Source organism: Podarcis melisellensis (genome assembly GCF_964234715.1).
Source record: "Podarcis melisellensis genome assembly, chromosome: 8".
Taxonomy (NCBI): Eukaryota; Metazoa; Chordata; class Lepidosauria; order Squamata; family Lacertidae; genus Podarcis; species Podarcis melisellensis.
Window position 1 is genome coordinate 6,193,836 of NC_138540.1, and position 19,011 is coordinate 6,212,846.

Consider the following 19,011-nt stretch of genomic DNA (forward strand, 5'->3'; position numbering starts at 1 on the left):
GTGAGGAACAGGTTTAAGGATTTAGATTTTCTGGACAGAGTGCCTGGAGAACTATGGATGGAGGCTCGTAACATTATACAGGAGGCAGCAACGAAAACCATCCCAATGAAAAGGAAATGCAAGAAAGCAAAGTGGCTGTCCAACGAGGCCTTACAAATAGCGGGGGAGAGAAGGCAAGCAAAATGCAAGGGAGATAGTGAAAGATACAGGAAATTGAATGCAGATTTCCAAAAAATAGCAAGGAGAGACAAGAAGGCCTTCTTAAACGAGCAATGTAAAGAAATAAAGGAAAACAATAGAATGGGAAAAACCAGAGATCTGTCCAAGAAAATTGGAGATATGAAAGGAACATTTTGTACAAAGATTACCATAATAAAAGACAAAAGTGGAAAGGACCTAACAGAAGCAGAAGACATCAAGAAGAGGTGGCAAGAATACACAGAGGAACTATACCAGAAAGAAATGGATATCTCGTATACCCTAGGTGGGACAAGAAGCTCTATGTGGGACAAGAAGCTACAGTTAGAACTCGATATGGAACAACTGCTTGGTTCAAAATTGGGAATGGAGTACGGCAAGGCTGTATATTGTCTCCCTGCTTATTTAACTTATATGCAGAATTCATCATGCGAAAGGCTGGGCTGGATGAATCCCAAGCCGGAATTAAGATCGCTGGAAGAAATATCAACAACCTCAGATATGCAGATGACACAACCTTGATGGCAGAAAGTGAAGAGGAATTAAAGAACCTTTTAATGAGGGTGAAAGGGGAGAGTGCAAAATATGGTCTGAAGCTCAACATAAAAAAAAAACAAAGATCATGGCCACTGGGCCCATCACCTCCTGGCAAATAGAAGGGGAAGAAAGGAAGGCAGTGAAAGATTTTACTTTCTTGGGCTCCATGATCACTGCAGATGGTGACAGCAGTCATGAAATTAAAAGACGTCTGCTCCTTGGGAGAAAGGCGATGGTAAACCTAGACAGCATCTTAAAAAGCAGAGACATCACCTTACCAACAAAGGTCCGTATAGTTAAAGCCATGATTTTCCCAGTTGTGATGTATGGAAGTGAGAGCTGGACCATAAAGAAGGCTGATCGCCGAAGAATTGCTTTTGAATTATGGTGCTGGAGGAGACTCTTGAGTGTCCCATGGACTGCAAGAAGATCAAACCAATCCATTCTTCAGGAAATCAGCCCTGAGTGCTCACTGGAAGGACAGATCCTGAAGCTGAGGCTCCAATACTTTGGCCACCTCATGAGAAGAGAAGACTCCCTGGAAAAGACCCTGATGTTGGGAAAGATGGAGGGCACAAGGCGAAGGGGACGACAGAGGACGAAATGGTTGGACAGTGTTCTTGAAGCTACAAACATGAGTCTGACCAAACTGCGGGAGGCAGTGGAAGATAGGAGTGCCTGGCGTGCTCTGGTCCATGGGGCCACTAAGAGTCGGACACGACTAAACGACTGAACAACAACAACAAAGAACAGGTGTTCTGGGCTTCCTATCTCTCAATGGACAGGTGCAAAGTCTCTGAACATACCCTTCTAAAGGCTCCATCCAGGACCGGCGAGGGAAGAGCCGAGCTTCTGGCGAGTGTAAAGGCCCTTCTTGCATCCCTAGATACAAGAAAGAAGAGATATGCTGCCGGTGCGGCTATATATCTCTTGATTTCTCCAATTCTATAGTCGGGGCACCTTGCACAGTTCTGCTGTCTCTCGGTATCTAATATTCTTTGCCTGACCGTGGCTTTTGCCTGGCCCAAGCCCAGACTTAGAAGGGCTTGAGGGGCAAAACCCAGTTTCCGGGGGGTGTTCAGGACTGCAGTCTGCCAGCCCGACTGGAATTGGTCACAGAGGATCAAAGGGGCTATCCCTCAGGGGAGCAGATTCAGTGTCAGCCATTTGTAGATTGATGTTAGGCAGATGCTAGCCTCCACTCTCATCATCCCCGTTTTCCAATCCAATCCATGCGTTTGAGACACATCTGGGGACTTGGAGGAGAGCTCTAAGAAGTCTAGATTGAACTCTCTCAAGGGGGGAGAAAGCAGAGGAAGGTGGGCCCAAGAGGGAACCATAGAGGAGTTGTGCCAAAGTTTTGGCCTTGTATAATTTTAGAGCTGCGGGGACGAAGAAGCCCCCTTGTGCTCTGAAGAATTTAAGGATACAGTTTGCGTTTTTTTCCGCTGAACTCCCGATGGAGTTTATGTGTCGTTTGTTGGTTCCTGAGGCCTGTACCACCATTCCTAGATACTTGTAGTTTGTGACTTCTTCTAATTTATGGCCTTGGAGTTCCCAGCTTCTAAGCTTTGGCTTTTCCCCAAAAGTGAATATCTTGGTTTTTTGATAGTTGATTTTGAGACATTCAGATTCACAGTATGCTGCGAGCTTTCTTAGTGCTCTTTTGAGTCCAATGGGGGTTCTAGATAGAATTACCGCATCATCGGCATCTGGAACCTAGATTAATGGTATCACCAAGTTAGGCAAATAGCTATCCAAAGTCAAAGAAAGGGTTGAGCCCTGGCGGAGCTCTGCTCCTGGAGGAAGGACGGATGAGAAACAGCGCCATGGGCTCTGCTGAGACAGGCCAGCTCCCTCAGGTCTCCTCTCCCCCAACTGTCATCTGGCGGCAGCCATTTCAGCAGGCTGCCTCAGTGGGAGAGATGACAACAGCATTCTAGACACTGGGGCCTGAGCTTGTGAGTTGTCTTTTCCTCTGCCCTCCTCGCCCCCTTTCCTTGTGTGTTCTGTTGGTCAGATTGTTTCTTACAATAGAAGTCTGCCATTAGGGAGTTTCTTGCATTTGATTTCATGGAAGGCTCTCTTGGAGCCTTTTGGGCTTAAGAGAGGGGTGCAAATGCTCAAAATAATAATAATAATAATAATAATAATAATAATAATAATAATAATAATAATATTTTATTTATACTCCACCCTCCCCAGCCAAGACTGGGCTCAGGGCTGCTAACAACCAATAATAAAAACAAGTTGATTAAAATACAATTTAAAAGATTAAGATACAACATTAAAACATTAGGATGCAGCCTCTTCACAGGAGGAGAAAGGAAATAGAAAGAGGGGGAGGGAATCAAACTGATTCTAAGCCCAAAGGCCAGGCAAAACAACTCTGTCTTACAGGCCCTGCGGAAAGAAATCAGATCCTGCAGGGCCCTGGTCTCATGAGACAGAGTGTTCCACCAGACCGGAGCCAGTGTTGAGAAGGCCCTGGCTCTGGTTGAGGCTAATCTAACTTCCTTAGGGCCCGGGACCTCTAGGGTGTTGCTATTTATGGACCTTGAGGTCCTCCAGGGCGCATACCAGGAGAGGCGGTCCCATAGGTACGAGGGTCCTAGGCCGTGAAGGGCTTTAAAGGTCAAAAGCAGCACCTTAAATCTGACCCTGTACTCCACTGGGAGCCAGTGCAGCTGGGAAAGCACTGGGTGAATATGCTCCCATGGCAGAGACCCCGTGAGGAGCCTCGCTGCAGCATTCTGCACCTGCTGGAGTTTCTGGGACAGCTTCAAGGGCAGCCCCACGTAGAGCGAATTACAGTAGTCAAGCCTGGAGGTGACCGTTGCATGGATCACTGTGGCCAGGTCGGGGCGGGAAATGTAAGGCACCAACTGCTTGATGAGGCGAAGGTGGGATAATGTTGCCTTGGCTGTTGTAACCTGCGCCTCCATGGAAAGGGAGGTGTCAAGGATTACACCCAGACTCTTAACCGAAGGCTTAAATGAATAGAAGGATGAATAAGGTCTCTAAGGAAATGGAGGCCAGAGATTTTCAGTTTGCTTCCCAACCTACCTCGTCTATGCTTTCCAACATGAATGGGTCTGATCCATTCTTCACATTCTGACGTTCCTGTTTCTCTTTTCTCATGGACAGGGAATTGATTTTGATGAAGATCAAATATCGGAAATCAGCCTGGAAGATGGGGAGGATCTTCCTCCAAGGTAATCCTGTGCTAATCCCCTCCCCCATAATCAATTGCTTTTAAAAAACAACCCGGTCCATTTCTATGGTGGGGGTGCTTGGGGTCTTTGAAGGATGGGAGGCAATAAACCCTTTTGACAAAAGCGCTACTCCTCTCTCCCCTCAGCATCCCAACCACAGCTTCTCTGGATGCGGCTGATCTTCCTCCTGAAAGCGTCAGCAGCGACCGGCTGAAGAACAGATTTGCGGATGTCATCGCAACGATGAAGAATGGGAAGATCCGAAGGAAGGCGCTCCGAGATCTTTCCACCTTCCTGCAGAAGATCCAGGAACATGTGAGTTGCGTGGCGAGTTCCCGCCTCCCCCACGGAAATAAAGACACAGGACACCAGTATTTTAGGTTAATGGGCAAAATTAGGCCACAACTTTATTGATTACAGGAACTGAGCGGTATTGGCTTAGGCATTGGTCCTATTGACTAACCGGCTTCAGCCTGATTGCTAGAAGACCGGCAAGGGTTAACCACCAGTAGGGGGAGTCCTGCTGATGTACATCAACTAGCAGCTCCCCCGGGGTCACTGCTCGGGGGCGTGCCTTGGGCCCTGGCCTCCATAGGCTTCGGACGGGGCCACGCCCCCCGGAATCCTTTACCGCAGTGTTTTTCAACCTCTTTTGGTCAAAGTCACACTTGTTTCATGAAAAAAATCACGAGGCACACCACCATTAGAAAATGTTAAAAAAATTAACTCTGTGCCTATATTGACTATGTATAAAGTAATTCTCTTGAATAGGAATCAAATAAACACAAAGAAAGTATTTTATAATTACTTTATTATGAAATAGTAATTAAACAGAAATATGAAAAATTATAAAATACTTTATTCAGTGCGCAACCTGGGCTTGTTTGGCTGAACACAAAGCTGATATTCTGGCTGGAATCAAAGAAAGACACACACGTACCTCGTCGTCAACAGCTCTCAGTCTCTCTCTGTATTTAGTTTTTATAGCAATCATGCTTGAAAAGCTCATCTCACACAGATATGCAGTGGAAAATGGGAGCAATGTCATAATAGCTTTGTTTGCCAGAAGGGGGAACTCCTTGGCAGTATCCAACCAAAAACTGTCCAAAGGTAGATCAGCAAATCTTAGCTTGAAACCACGATTTTGTCTCAGTTCAGTTAGTTCCTCCTGCTCCTGTAAAGTCATGTCCTTTCCACCAACTGATGCTGAGCTATAAGGGTCCCTAACCCAGTCAAGGCATTCAGGGGAGACTGAAGAGAAATAAAATGACAACTTCTCCGGTCCTCCTGGTGACTCGAGTCGTGACGTCTTCTTCTCTCCACTGCTGCGCACACTGTGCTCGGGCGGGAAGGAAGTCAGAAAATGATTTCCTACTGTGATAGGTCCAGGCTGGAGTCTGGACCAATCACAGCCCGGACATCAGAAAAGTGGAGGGTGTCCCCCTGAGGAGCGCCAATCGGCGCCCCTGCTGGCCGAGGGTGGGGTCAACCCCCCCCATACCCAGGACACAGTCCGGCGCCTGTCTAGTGGGCGAAAATTTGAATTTTTTTTTAAAAAAAATCTTTTGAATTTTTCAATTTTTCCCATGGCACACCAGGCAACATCTCGCGACACACTAGTGTGCCGCGGAATAGTGGTTGAAAAACACTGCTTTACCAAACTACCCTTCGATATGGGGGAAGGTGATGGTGATTCCTCCCCCCCATCTGCATATCAATACCCTTACCAATGCCTAACCGCCAATGCCAAGGAAGTTGTGATGATTTGCTACGATGTAGGCAAAAATCCAAATGGCTGGTGCCAATTTGCCAAGTGGAAAAAATTCCTACCAGGCAACTTGACGGCGACCAACCGAAGTCCATAGCAATGTCAAAGAGCCAAACCTAAAGGGTGGGAAAACCGGAGCTGCTGGGGCACTGGGAGAAAGAGGGAAATCCTCAGGTGCGCCGGCCCTAAATAGTGCTGACCACGCCTCCCGGGCCAGCCGATTGGCTGGCAAGGGAGATGACGCGGCCGAGGATTCCCTACTCTCACGGGGGCTGCAAGCCAGCCCCCGAGTACGTGGGGGAGGGCATGAAGCCCACAACCCCACCTCCTATCCAGCGTATAAGTGGCTTTACTGAAGGGAAGCATTGCAAACATGCAGGGCTGTCAAGGCCTTCAGGCTGCTACTTCTAGGCCCACCCTGCAAGGTGCCCAAGGGACAATCAGGCAGCCCAGCACCTACTCAGTTTGGAGAACAGAGCTGGGCCATAGTGAGTAAAATGGCTGAGAAAAGAAGAAAAAAGCAAACATTAGGAAAAGAGGGGTGGGAAGTCAAAAAGAAATGGGTTTTTTTCTGTAGAGGATGCTAAATGTTTTGGAATATTTGGAAGATTTAATAAAAATGTTATAGGAAAAATGGTGATGGGTTGCTTCTCTCATCAGTCCCTTCTCTGGGTTTCTTCTCAGCCATCGGTAGCGGTTTCTGCATGCTCCTTTGGCCAACTGGTGGCGATTTCCTGCCTTTGTGCATTGGATCCGGACCCGGAGAGCAGGCAGCGGGCAGCAGAGGCTCTCTGCTATCTTCTGCCCATCCTGCGGTGCAACGAAGGTAAGACTAGAAGAATGTATCCCAGCATGGGGTGGGGGTGGGCAAGACCCAAACTAACCCTTTGGCTTTCCTTTGCAGAGATGCTGGAACGAACGTCATGGAACCATATACTTATCACCAGAGCTGAGAAGGTCCTCAAATCCACCGGAGGACCGGTTCCTGAATTGTTCGTGAATAATTGCTACCATCTTGCCAGGGTAAGTTGCTGTCTCTCAAGACACATGTTCTGCGTTCTGCAGAGGCAGCACCTGGGCTTTCTGCTCCCCAGCCCTGCCCTGTGGGCATCTCTGACCTTCCTCTCTTGCTTCAGGTCTTTGGCGCCTTTCTCCCTGCGGAGCAGCTCTTGGAGGCAATGTGCTTCCTGGCCAGAGACCTGGTTGTCGAGAGCAGCTTCAACCCACTGGATATCTCCCACTTACTGCAAGAATTCATCAAGCAGTTTGGCGGCACAAAAGTGGAGGTAAGGCATCTGCAAAGGTAGGAGAGAAGAAGATTATCTGCTTTGGTGTAGGGGAGGCAACCTCATGCCATTGGGTGGCCAGGACACATGTTACCCTCTCCTTTTCTCTGACAGGTGAAGGTGCTGCTGGAGGCCTTCTATAAGATCAGCCAGGGGCCTACAGTGCAAGGCAGAAGCATGGGCGTCTTCACGTTGTCCATCTTGTCACACCACCACCTGGCGACAGTGGTTGAATATCTCCTCCAGTTTCCTTTCGGGTATGGAGCCCTCCAGGTTCTACTGGGCTAAGGGGGAGGTTGGCAAGCTGCAGGGCTTGCTCAGAAAGCCCTTGCTGCCATTTCCTCTCTCTGGAGCATGGCAGCAAGCAGAAGACTTGAATCTGACCATTGCTTTTGTTTTTGCATTCACAGAGACTGCGAGAGAGTATGGAGGGAGGTTCTAGCATCGGCCAACCCAGAACAACTGATGCATCTCATGGCCGAGCAGATTTACCAAAGCCCCTTGGCAGAATCTGCCACCCAAGTGGTAAGGACGAACCACCTGCTTTCTGGCTTACTTCTTCCCAGGGTAATATCTAGGGATTCCTGTATTTTGCAGGAAAGCAGGGAAAGTAACTTGCACCCCTCTCTCTTCCAGCAACATCTCACCAGCCTGTTGCACGCCATCCTCAGGATGGAGGACTTCAAGGCAGCTGTGCACCAGAACTTCCCACAGCTGCTGATCGCTCTCCTGGGGATGGTTATGAACTTCCACTATGATCAGGAATTCCTCGGGTGAGTAGTGTGTTGCAAAGGGACCAATGGAGTCCTTTCCCCTTCAAGCTCGGGGGGGGGGGTCTGGTCCAGCTTGGTTTTCCAAGGGAGGCTGTCCTTCAGGCAGCTGCTGGGGAAGGAATTTGAGTGTGTGACAATGACCCTCCTGGTGAACATGGTCTTACTTTGGTTCCAGAGGGGCTAAGGAAGTTCTGCACCTCCTTCTTGGCACCACTGGAGAGCAAGTGGAGGCGGCCATCGTTGACCAACTTTTCTGCCGGGAGACTTTCAGCCAGGGGTTGTCTGCCATGGTGAGGTAAGAGGAAGAATGCAGTGGTCTGGCAAACAGAGCTGAAGGCACGGGATCGGACTGTGCCCCTGTTTGCTTTCTGCAGTGTCTTTCCCTTCCTTACCGAGATCTCCTTCTCCATTTCAGAGCCGTCGGAAAGCAACACTGGTGGATCCCTCCCATGGTGGAAAATATCATCGCTGCTCTTGAGGACCGGGAGTTTGCCGGAATGCCACAAGTCGCGGCAGCTATCTACATCGAGGTGAGGGGGACTGACGCGGGAGGAAATGGGTGCAGCAAGGAGGCCCTGGCTTGGTTTCTGCCGAGTGTTGGGCTACTTTGAGCCTAAGGACTTTTTCCTGTTTTAGTACTCCTCAGAGTAGACCCATTGGATTTGATGTACATGACAAACTTTGGTGCATTCACTTCAGTGGGTTTGCTCTGTGCAGAATTGCAAATGATGAGTAAAAGGAGAACCTGCCTCAGCCTCTCATCCCTGAAGTGTTTCTTTCTCTTTGGGCCTCTTTAGCTGCTCAGCTGCCGTCTGGAGGTCTATCCCTGTGAAGATACACTGGAGCAGCTCCTCAATTGGCTGGCACACGACCACCTGCAAGTCCAGAAGCTCAGCATCAGAGGGATATCCCTGCTTCTGGACTCTGACATGGCAAGTGATGCTCAGAGGGAGGGAGGGAGGGGGGGGTACAGATCTCGATTCTAATCATGGTCCAGCACTCTTTTGCTGGCACAATACTGAAGGGCCTGTGCTAAAAGGCGTGAGGCCTTTCAGACCTTTGAAAAGATTCTCTCTTTTGTGTAGGACCCTTCGCTTCTGCGGCTGTTGCTACTGGATTCCCTCCCTTCTGCAGAAGCCGATGCCCTCCCAGAGTTGATAGAGCTGGTAGACCAAGCCTACCATTCCAGGGAGCTGGGAGAAGAAGACCTGAAGATGCTGGCGGCAACCTACTGCGGTCTGGCTGCCCATGTGAGTACGAAGGAAAACATGACATCACACCCGGTGGAGGAGGAATGCTTTGGAAGAGGAAGGGTGGGGTTTAGACTAGCATGCAGTGGAGATGTTCTGGCTTCAGGAGGGTGTTCATCTGGAGCACCTTCTCTTGGAAGCCTGCCTGGAAAACGCAGGGGGAGAGTCACCCCTGCCCCCAGTCTCCCCCAGGAGGAGGATAGGAGGCTGAGCAGCCTCAAAACACCCCAGTGGGCAGGGGAAAGGAAAGTGATCTGATGAGAAGCACAACCTCTGATATTTTCTGCCTACAGGAGGAAGCCTCCGTCCGGGAATCAGCCATCCAACACCTGGGGCTGCTTCGGGGCTGGGTGAGAGACCAAGGGCTTCCCATCATAACAACAACAACAGAAGAAGAAGCCATTCACGAACTAGTTGTGGTCCTCATTCACCTCGAAGACGAGGACGAGGTAGCCAAGGTGAGGGCCAAAGAGGTGGACTTACACAGTAGGAGGGAGGGATTGTTCTCAGGAGCTACCGAGACTATGTACTGCAATTTGTAACCCTCTTCTCTTCTTGTGTTGCAGGCCGCAAGGAGGGCTCTTTCCCATCTAGCCCCACAAGTGAAGTGGTGGGCTCGTTCCAACAAATTTAGCCTCCACTTTGCTCTGCACCAGGCTGCCAAGCATCTGGTAAGGTCCCTCTGCTTCGTTTGCAGCTTTGCGCAGGCATGTCTCTGGGAGTGCAAGGCTCTTCTGCCGTGCTCTCAAGCCTCTCTGATGCCACTTCTCCTTTGTCTTTGCCCACAGAGCAAGACCTTCAGCAAGGACATCCTTCGGAGTGCTGCCTTAACATGTACGAAGCCGTCCGCCAACAGGCTGCCATCAGTCTCCAGGGTGGCAGCTCTGCTTCTGGGTAAGTCAAGCAACGTCCTTCCTTGGTAGGGATGGACAGAAACGTCTTGGTAACGATGGCAGGGAGGATGGACATGTCTCCAGGCCACCTGCTAGGTAGGCCTCCATCTGTGCCCAGATCTTGCTCTGAGTGCTCCGCAAGGGTGGAGGCCTCTAGAGCATACCTGTCCCCCTGCCGAGCTGCCTCTGTCTCCGCTTGCTTTGCATCGAGATGACGTCCCTTTTCTTGCCTATTTCTCTCTCTAGGTCATCTGGCTTTCCGGGATGCCAGTTTCATCCACGATCAAGACATGGCATCCTATGGAACATGTGAGTGAGACGTACGGAGGGCAGGGAGGGATGCTTCTGCTGAGAAAGGTCTTCAGGGGAAGGCAAATTCCCAGATGTATGTTCAGACAGAGGTGCCACAAGATGAACATGCAAAGAGAATTGGAATGTGACTTCACTGCTCTCTCTCACACACAAACACACCTGACGGCTGTTTTCATATTGTTGATGGATGGCTCTTTTCCTGTGTATCTCCGCCTTGCTCAACCTTTCTCCCTTTCCACTCAGGGCTGGAAGAGATGCAGCAGCACGAGGAAGAAGGGCTCAGGCAGACAGGGAGGAGCTGCCTGAACATCATGCAGCGGGCCTATAAACATCGGAAGAAAGGCAGGGTCCAGCGCTTTTTGAGGAGGCTGCTCCACTGCGTTCACAGGGAACCTTATCCGCAGGACTTCCTGAGCTGCATGCCAGGTGAGTGAGGCATCTGGTGGGCTATTGGGACATCTGGTGGGTTGTTTGGATGGGGCGTTTCTCAACGAGCCCCTTTCTCCTCCTGATAGAACATCCGCAGCAGCGCCAGGCCAAGGCAACGTAACACCAGAGTTGTGCTGCAGTGAAACCATCTTCTGCTCTCCGCGGGATCCAGTCTGGACCAGCGCCTGGAACATCAACATCATCAGGATGGACCAAGAGGAGTGGTGCTGCCCTCACGACCCTCCGTACACAGCGGTAGGAAACCTTGTTGTTGTTGTTGTTGTGTTTCTTGTTGATGTTGTTTTTGACTGTTGATTTTATTGATTTTGAATCTCAGGGTGGTTCACAACACCAAGTATATGAAGAACAAAATACATAATACGAATAATCACTGCACAAAATTCATAATAAAAATATCAGAACATAATATAAATTAAAATAATAAAAACATACTAAAAATAGCCACAAGACTAATGTTTGCACACTAATAAACAATACAAGAGCCCTGAAACAGCACTCCAGCCCACAAATACAAACTCTAAATCAACATAACACATTTAACAATCATTTTAAACAACCCTAACCTTCTTGAAGAAGGCTGATATATTAGATTTAGAAGGTTGGAATACGAGGTTTGGATGGCACGCCTACCTAACATACAACAAAGTGGCAGTGCATAAGGACTTTTTAAATCATATAGTCAGAATTTCATTATACAAGGTCTGGGATAAGTACCACAGACTATTAGAGCCCAAAATACTCTGGTGGGTATCCCCAGTGGAGATGATAACGGTAAAAAAGACAAACATGGACACAAATTGGGCAACATCAAGTTCACAGCATGTTATACAATAAGGGAGAATTTAATGGAAATGATCTACCGATGGTACCTAACCCCCGCCCCGAGGAATTGGCAAAAATCTATAAGCAAAAAACCAATGTGTGCTGGAGATGTAACACTGAGATAGGAGCAATGCACCATATATGGTGGGGTGTAAGGAGATAAAAAGCTTTTGGAACAAAGTTCTTGAATAAATCATTAAGATTTTAAAAAAATCATTCAACAAGAAACCAGAAGCGTATGTTGCAAGCATATAATCTTGATTCCTAAGATTTTAGGCACTTCTAGCCTTAACAATTTAAGCATTATTAGGATACATGGTTATACATAAAACGTAAAGGTAAAACTCTTCCAGGTGGCCTTGCCACATTCCCCCCTTTCAAGTTTAGAAACAAGTCACAGTTGTTTCTCCAGCTTAACTCTCATGTTGAACCCCGGTATAGACAACTGTGTCTCTCAAGGGGATCTCTTCAGGGGGCATTTCACGAATTACTCGAGCGTACGCATGCTCTTCTTCTGCCAGAGGGGGCAGGGCTTGGTATATGGCCATGATGTGGGTTTCAGTGAGATTCTTAATGCTTTGGGCCACCATTCCTCTGACTAGAGATATGCAGCAAGGGGCGATGCGAAGAAGTATTAGGAAGACTAATCCTCCTACCGCAATGGCGGTCAAAAGGCTATGTAACCATCCTACTCCTGGGACCCAAGACCACATCCATTCCCAAGGAGTCTGACTGGGTTGGTTATCATTTATAAGGGCCTGTAATTTTGACAACTCGTCCTGAATAGTGTTGTTGAGGTCATGAAACTTCACTCTGCATTTGACTTCCGGGACTATTTTACAAAAACCTCCTGATTTGGCAAGAAGGTAGTCAAGAGCAAGTCTATTAGCTGCTGCTATCTGCTTCAAATCCTCAATCTCAGACTGCAACTGGGATATGTGTAGTGGCATTGATGGTTTTCTCCAACCTGCATGTTAGGGCAAATAGTGCTTCACGATTTTGTTCAGCCACAACTCCCGGATGTTTGCCGATGGTGAGGATGCTAACGAAGCCTCCACCAACAGCACCCACAGACCAGGCCAGGAAAATCCAATCACTGCACTGTTCCCCTTGGACTTCTCTCCTCTTTCTGTTTCTAAGAGAGGGTAGAGGAGGAAAAGCCTCCACAGTCACAGGGAAAGTAAAGCCACCTATTCCCACACACTGATAATCACCAGGGTGGTAATTAGTGGCTAGTCCATTATACAAGAACCAAAGATTGGGGTCCTTGATCAGCCAGCCAGAACAGATGGATCCCTGTCCGGTGAAGTTGACTCTATATTGGTGAAAGTATGGATACAGATCTGAGGATGTGGTGTTGCTTTGGTAAGAGGCGTTGAAGGAACCCCACAACCAAAACTTAGCAGTGCACTGTGTGTAATTTCCCATCCAACCTTTATGTTGGTGGTGCTGGACATGCGGCCAATCTTTCCATTTGGCGTTCCATGATCTAGAGGCATAACAACAAAAGCACAAGCCCTGGGTGGTTCTGGAGAACCGGAAATATCGGTAGGAGGTATCATTCATTTCAGAAGGAGGTGTCACGAAAAGGCCTCTTTGATTATACAGTAGGCCTGCCAAGACAATGTCAGGGTCCCTGATTAGTCCTGGGATGAGGGACATGTCAGCTACCTTTCTAGGGTGTTCATAATAAAGGGTGACATTTCCCCCATATATTTGAAGCATCTGCTTAGCATTCTTTACAAAAGCATTTCTTTTGTCATTGGTCTCCTCAAGGTCAAGATGCACATCAGGGTTAACATCAACTTCATCATGATCAAGGAACTCCATGGGTTCAAGGAGTCCAAGGATATCAACAATTCCTCCTGGATAGTAAAAGAAGATAAGAAGGAGAACAGTTATTATTACTGTAAGAAGAACTGGAGGTAACCAAGACCAGAGCACACCTGGAGAGTGAGCCAGGAGAGTGAGTTCAGCTGCACCCAGTAGAGCCTCTTAGTGGTCCCTGGGTTCTAGTCAAACTGGAGTGGTCAATTCACACTGATACACCCTGCTATTGCTACTCAAAAAAGGGTTGTGGGGGGGGTGGAGGAAAGAAGGGAGGAAAGAAGGCTACTGTGGCCAGTATGGTGGGAGGAAGTGCACCTTGGGGTGGTGGGTGGGAGAACCCGACTACAGTTCTTTTAGGTTCCCCGGCCATTTACCTCCTATGATAGGTTGGTCTCGGCCGAAACCCTTCTAAGGGTATATGGGTATAAGGCACAGCTGCCTTGGTAATGCTTGTACCCAAACGGGTATGTACCAATCATGAAAATACAAGGGGATATGACATCCGTAATCCCCCAACAACTCTACCCACTCATCAATTATGTCCCCTAGCCCATCCACATTCCTTACTACTATCTGTACAGCTGGTCTGTATTTAAATGTGGCACAAATTGAGGGCTGGCTGATAATTCAACTGGTAAACATCCTCCCATCTGCCGGTGCAGTTCCTCAATCTTCGGGTGTGCATAGACTCAGTGAGAGTCTGCAGTGAGAACAGACCTTTCTTAACTGCTCCTGTCTCCTCCTTAGAGGAGCAACCTGTTGCTGTTGTTGCAAGATTTCAATCTCTTTAATTTTTCCCCCGTCTCCCCGAGTACCAATCCTTCTTAATCGCAATCTCTTTCAGTATACAATGTCCTCATATAACAGCTTTGAAAGCGTCCCATCCTACCGGGATCTCGGCTGAAGCATTGTTTTCTTTAAAATACCAACCAATTTGTTTTCTAATATATTCCCTGTCAATCTCTTTTGCCATTATTAGGTTATTGTACCGCCATCTCCTACTTTTTCCATCCTCTTCCAGTCCCAGCTCCCCAAATAGTGGAGCATGGTCTGAAATCCATATTCCCATAGTTTTTGCCGTTCTAACACTGATTTCAGTCCCTTCTTTAATTAGCACGTAGTCAATATAAGAGAAAGTCTTATGTCTGTTGGAGAAGAAGGTAGGTTTGGTATTGGGGTTTCCTCTCTCAGAAACATCCTTTAATCCCCATTTAGATAATCTGAAAGTACTATCGTTCTTTATATTCCAATTAAAGTCTGCTGTAACGATAACTTCCCCTTCAGCGTAAAACTGCAGTCTATTCAAGGTTTTCTTTATAATTTTTTTCTGTCTGCTGTTAGTGCTGTATATATTAGCTATTGTAAATATTTTTTGTGACACTTTAATTTTTAAGAATATAAATCTACCATCATTATCTTTTTTCGGCCTAAGATTTGCATTACATAGTATAGCGACCCCTCTAGCCTTGTTTGTCGCTTTCGATTCTGCTATTAGGCCCCATTGCTGAGAGCGTAACAAAGGTCGGTTTTTTGCTTTGGCTCTATGAGTCTCCTGAAGCCATAGTATATCCACTTTCGTTTTCTTTGCCAGTGTCAGTGCTCTGTAGTGTTTGAGGCCAGCCTGTTAACATTTAAAGATAAAACCTTTAAAGATCTATCCATTATCCCAGCTACTGTTTGTTTTTTGAATCCCTCTGTGTACATATATTATATTTTCAATTCTGGCCCATTCAACTCCCCCCTGAGACTCAGTTAGGGATCTGCATGATCCCTGTCTCATGGTATCTCGGAGAACCACACTCCTCTCCCTTCGCTCTTGGAAAGTTTATATCAGAAAAAAGCAACATATATATATTTACAAAAGACCATTTTAGATGTCTCTAGTATATATTATTTCTTGCTGTTTCCTTCCCCTCTTGACTTCCGTCTTCTCTTATTCTCTTGTCTCTGTACTGGAGATTCTTGAGATTCTTCACTCGACGCTCCCTGTTGGTCTACCTGTAATTCTTCCGAACATGAGAGTTCTTGCTCAGTCTGTCCTTGTAGTCCAACTCCTAAATCAGCTAGCATTTTTTTTTGCTTCACCAGGGTTCTTAGCAGAATATTTCCTGCTGTCTTTAAAAACCAACAGTGTAGCAAGGTAGGCCCAGGTAAAGAGGATTTTATGATAGTAGAAATCTTGTGCAAACTGCTGCATACATTTCCTGTTTTGAAGCGTTTCCTGAGAAAAGTCTGGTCTCACTATGACCTTTCGCTGTTTAAACTGCAGGTCTGCTTTCTGCCGGAGTGATTTATAAATTTGATCTCTTACCTTCTCTCTTGTGAATGCCATAATTACAACCCTGGGAAGTCCAGAGCCTCCTCGTGATGTGAACACCCGGTGCACTCTCTCAATTTCATTCTGCTCAATTTCAATTCCTTGTTTGAACCAGTTCAAGCTGGGTGGTACAGGTCCAAACCGGTTGGAACTGGTTTAGACGGGTTGGAACCGGTCCAATCCAGTTTGAACCAGCTGAAACCAGTTGGGAAAAGTCCATGCGGGTTTCAACTTGCCCACACCAGTTTGAACTGGCCCAGACTGGTTAGAACTGGCTCAGACTGGTTGGAACAGGTCTAGGCTGGTTTGAACCGGTCCAAGTCGGTTGAAACAGGTCCAAGCCGGTTGGAACCGTCTAGGCCAGTTTGAACCGGTCTTGGCCGGTTTGAACAGGTCTAGGCCGGTTTTAAACAGCCCAATCCAGTTTGAGCAGTTCCAAGTGGGTTGGAACTGGCCCAGACAGGTTGGAGCAGGTCCAGACCAGTTGGAGCAGGTGCAGGTCATTTGAAACTGAATTTGACCAGTTCAAACCAGCCTAGGCCAGTTCAAACCGGCTTCGACCAGCACAAATCGGCTTGTACTGTTTCAAACGAGTCTAGACCTCTTCCAACCAGTCTGAGCTAATTCCAACCAGTCTGGGAAAGTTGGAACACGCCTGGACCTTTTCCAACTGGTTTCGGCTGGTTCCAACTGGCTTGGGCTGGATCCTACTGGTATGAAATGATTCCAACAGGTCTGGGCTGGTTCCAAGCGACATAGACCTGTTCCAGCCAGCCTGGACCTGTTGTAACCAGCTTGGGCCAGTTTCAAATGATCTGCACCTGCTCCAACTGGGCTGGACCTGCTCCAACCTGTCTGGGCCAGTTCCAACCCACTTGGAACTGTTCAAACCGGCTTAGACCGGTACAAAACTGTCTTGACCAGTTCAAACTGGCTTGGACCCGCAGAAACCGGCCTAGACCAGTTCAAACTGGCCTAGACTGGTTCCAACCAGCTTGAACCTGTTTCAACCGACTTGGACCGGTTCAAACCAGCCTAGACCTGTTCCAACCAGTCTGGGCCTGTTCCAATTGGCCTCGGCAAGTTGGAACCCACCTGGACATTTTCCAACTGCTTGCTTGAAAGCCCGGAAGGGTTAACACCAGCAGGGGGACCTCTGCTGATGCACATCAACTGGAACCAATTCATACCTGTTGTGTCCGGTCCACACTGGTTGGAACCAGCCCAAAGCAGTTGCAAAAGGTCCAGGCAGGTTCCAACTTGCATAGACCACTTGGAACTGGCCCAGACTGGTTGGAACAGGTCTAGGCTGGTTTGAACCAGTCCAAGTCGGCTGAAACAAGTCCAAGCTGGTTGGAACCAGTCTAGGCCAGTTTGAACCGGTCTAGGCCGGTTTCTGCGGGTCCAAGCCGGTTTGAACTGGTCAAGGCAGTTTTGTACCAGTCTAAGCCGGTTTGAACAGTTCCAAGTGGGTTGGAACCGGTCCAGGCCGGTTCTTAGAAGCAGCCCAGACCAGATGGAAGCATTTCATACCAGGTGGATCCAGCCCAAGCCAGTTGGAACCAGCCGAAACCAGTTGGAAAAGGTCCAGGTGGGCTCCAACTTGCCCAGACCAGTTTGAACTGGCCCAGACTGGTTGGAACCAACTCAGACTGGTTGGAACAGGTCTAGACTGGTTTGAACCAGTCCAAGCTGATTTGTGCTGGTTGAAGCCGGTTTGAACAGGTGTAGGCTGGTTTGAACCAGTCAAATTCAGTTTCAAATGACCTGCACCTGCTCCAACTGGCCTGAATCTGCTCCAACCTGTCTGGGCCAGTTCCAACCCACTTGGAACTGCTCAAACTGGCTTGGGCTGTTTAAAACCGGCCTAGACCTGTTCAAACCGGCCAAGACCGGTTCAAACTGGCCCAGACTGGTTCCAACCGGCTTGGACCTGTTTTACCTGACTTGGACCGGTTCAAACCAGCCTAGACCTGTTCCAACCAGTCTGAGCCAGTTCTAACCAGTCTGGGCCAGTTCAAACTGGTGTGGGCAAGTTGGATCCTGCCTGGACTTTTCCCAACTGGTTTCAGCTGGTTCAAACTGGATTGGACTGGTTCCACCCGACTTGGACCGGTTCAAACCAGCCTAGACCAGTTCTAAGCAGTCTGAGCCACTTCCAACCAGTCTGGGCCAGTTCAAACTGGTGTGGGCAAGTTGGATCCCGCCTGGACATTTCCCAATTGGTTTCAGCTGGTTGAAACCAGCCTAGACCTGTTCAAACCAGTCTGAGCCAGTTCCAAGCAGTCTGGGCCAATTCAAACCAGCCTTGGGAACTTAGAATCTGCCTGGACTTTTTCAAACTGCTTTGGGCTGGTTCCTACTGGGTTGGGCTGGATCCAACCAGTATTCAGGGGTCCCAGCAGGTCTGGGCTGCTTCCAAGTGACACAGAGCTGTTCCAACCAGCCTAGACCTCTTCAAACCGGCTCAGACCGGCAGAAACCAGCCTGGACCAGTTCAAACCGGCCTAGACCAGCTCAAACCGGCTTGGACCGGCACCAACTGGCCTAGTCTGGTTTAAACTGGCCTAGACCAGTTCCAACCGGCTTGGACCGGTTCAAACCAGCCTAGTCCAAGCTAGTCCAAACCAGCTTGGACTGGCACAAACCTGCCTGGACCGGTTCATACTGGCCTAGACTGGTTCCAACCGGCTTGGACATGTTTCAACCGACTTGGACCGGTTCAAATCAGCCTAGACTTGTTCCAAGCAGTCTGAGCCAGTTCCAACCAGTCTGGGCCAGTTCAAACTGGTCTGGGCAAGTTGGAACCCGCATGGACTTTTCCCAACTGGTTTCCAACCGGCCTGAACCGGTTCCAACAGAATTGATGGTAACAGGGCGCCGGGGCACTGAATGTGGACCTTTCAGTACCGCATTTCCAAATCAGGCGACTGCATTTTGATCGGGAACAAAGGGAAGCGAATCTCTGAGAATCTGGTAAGTAGCACTTCACAAGGGACATAGCGATGCGGGGGGAGTGTTCAACGGCTTGTAATTCAAGCACTCCACTAGGCTGTATGATAGCAAATTTCAAAAGGGCTTTCTCAGGGGACTATGGTGTCAAACTGACCCCAGAGACTTTGAGAATGCATTGTGAGCTGAATTGGCCAAGCCAGGTTGCGTTGCGAGTTCCCGCCTCCCACCAGCAGGAATAAAGACACCGTTATTTTAAGGTTAATGGGCTAAAATTGGCCACAACTTTATTGGTCCTATCCGACTATCCGGCTTCGGCCTGCTTGCTTGAAGACCCGGAAGGGTTAACACCAGCAGGGGGAGCCCTGCTGATGCACATCAACTAGGCACTCCCCCGGGGTCACCGCT

The 19,011-nt window shown here is 48.4% G+C and overlaps 3 protein-coding genes across 9 annotated transcripts in view; all 3 read left to right on the top strand.

Moving 5' to 3' along the window:
• The window catches only part of LOC309376304 (uncharacterized protein), a 46,196-nt gene extending 37,303 nt beyond the window's left edge, over positions 1-8,893 (top strand). For 4 of the 6 annotated variants that reach the window (XM_081922574.1, XM_081922575.1, XM_081922576.1 and 1 more), the window contains exons 2-8: positions 3,883-3,950; positions 4,097-4,265; positions 6,403-6,544; positions 6,623-6,741; positions 6,855-7,004; positions 7,119-7,529; positions 7,641-7,762. In XM_081922574.1, coding sequence (XP_081778700.1) covers positions 3,883-3,950; positions 4,097-4,265; positions 6,403-6,544; positions 6,623-6,741; positions 6,855-7,004; positions 7,119-7,292 — 822 coding nt within the window. In that variant the 3' untranslated portion in view covers positions 7,293-7,529; positions 7,641-7,762. Of the gene's footprint in view, positions 1-3,560; positions 3,609-3,882; positions 3,951-4,096; positions 4,266-6,402; positions 6,545-6,622; positions 6,742-6,854; positions 7,005-7,118; positions 7,530-7,640; positions 7,778-7,952; positions 8,073-8,192; positions 8,308-8,574 lie in introns of those variants that run through there. The other 2 variants (XM_081922572.1, XM_081922577.1) reach the window with 2 other exon arrangements.
• Positions 8,894-8,895: 2 nt separating this feature from the next.
• LOC309376314 (uncharacterized protein) lies at positions 8,896-10,681 on the top strand. Its single transcript, XM_081922595.1, has 6 exons — positions 8,896-9,027; positions 9,321-9,485; positions 9,594-9,698; positions 9,816-9,921; positions 10,167-10,229; positions 10,476-10,681. The coding sequence occupies exons 1-6, from the start codon at positions 8,992-8,994 to the stop codon at positions 10,664-10,666; spliced, it is 666 nt and encodes a 221-aa protein (XP_081778721.1). The 5' UTR covers positions 8,896-8,991; the 3' UTR covers positions 10,667-10,681.
• A 106-nt stretch (positions 10,682-10,787) lies between these two features.
• LOC309376289 (uncharacterized protein) overlaps positions 10,788-19,011 on the top strand; it is a 96,047-nt gene continuing 87,823 nt past the window's right edge. The window contains exons 1-2 of one of the 2 annotated variants that reach the window (XM_081922530.1): positions 10,806-10,916; positions 13,281-13,429. Coding sequence is in view for 1 of the 2 variants with exons in the window: in XM_081922531.1 (XP_081778657.1) it covers positions 10,869-10,916 (48 nt within the window). In the remaining variant the exon portion in view is untranslated. Of the gene's footprint in view, positions 10,917-13,280; positions 13,430-19,011 lie in introns of both variants that reach the window. The other variant, XM_081922531.1, reaches the window with a different exon arrangement.

What these genes read in the sequence shown, in the direction of transcription:
- LOC309376314 (XM_081922595.1), top strand. Translation starts at nt 8,992, where the DNA reads ATGCTGGCGGCAACCTACTGCGGTCTGGCTGCCCAT. An exon ending in ACTGCGGTCTGGCTGCCCAT is followed by an intron (nt 9,028 to 9,320) that starts GTGAGTACGAAG and finishes TTCTGCCTACAG; the next exon opens with GAGGAAGCCTCCGTCCGGGA. An exon ending in CATGGCATCCTATGGAACAT is followed by an intron (nt 10,230 to 10,475) that starts GTGAGTGAGACG and finishes CTTTCCACTCAG; the next exon opens with GGCTGGAAGAGATGCAGCAG.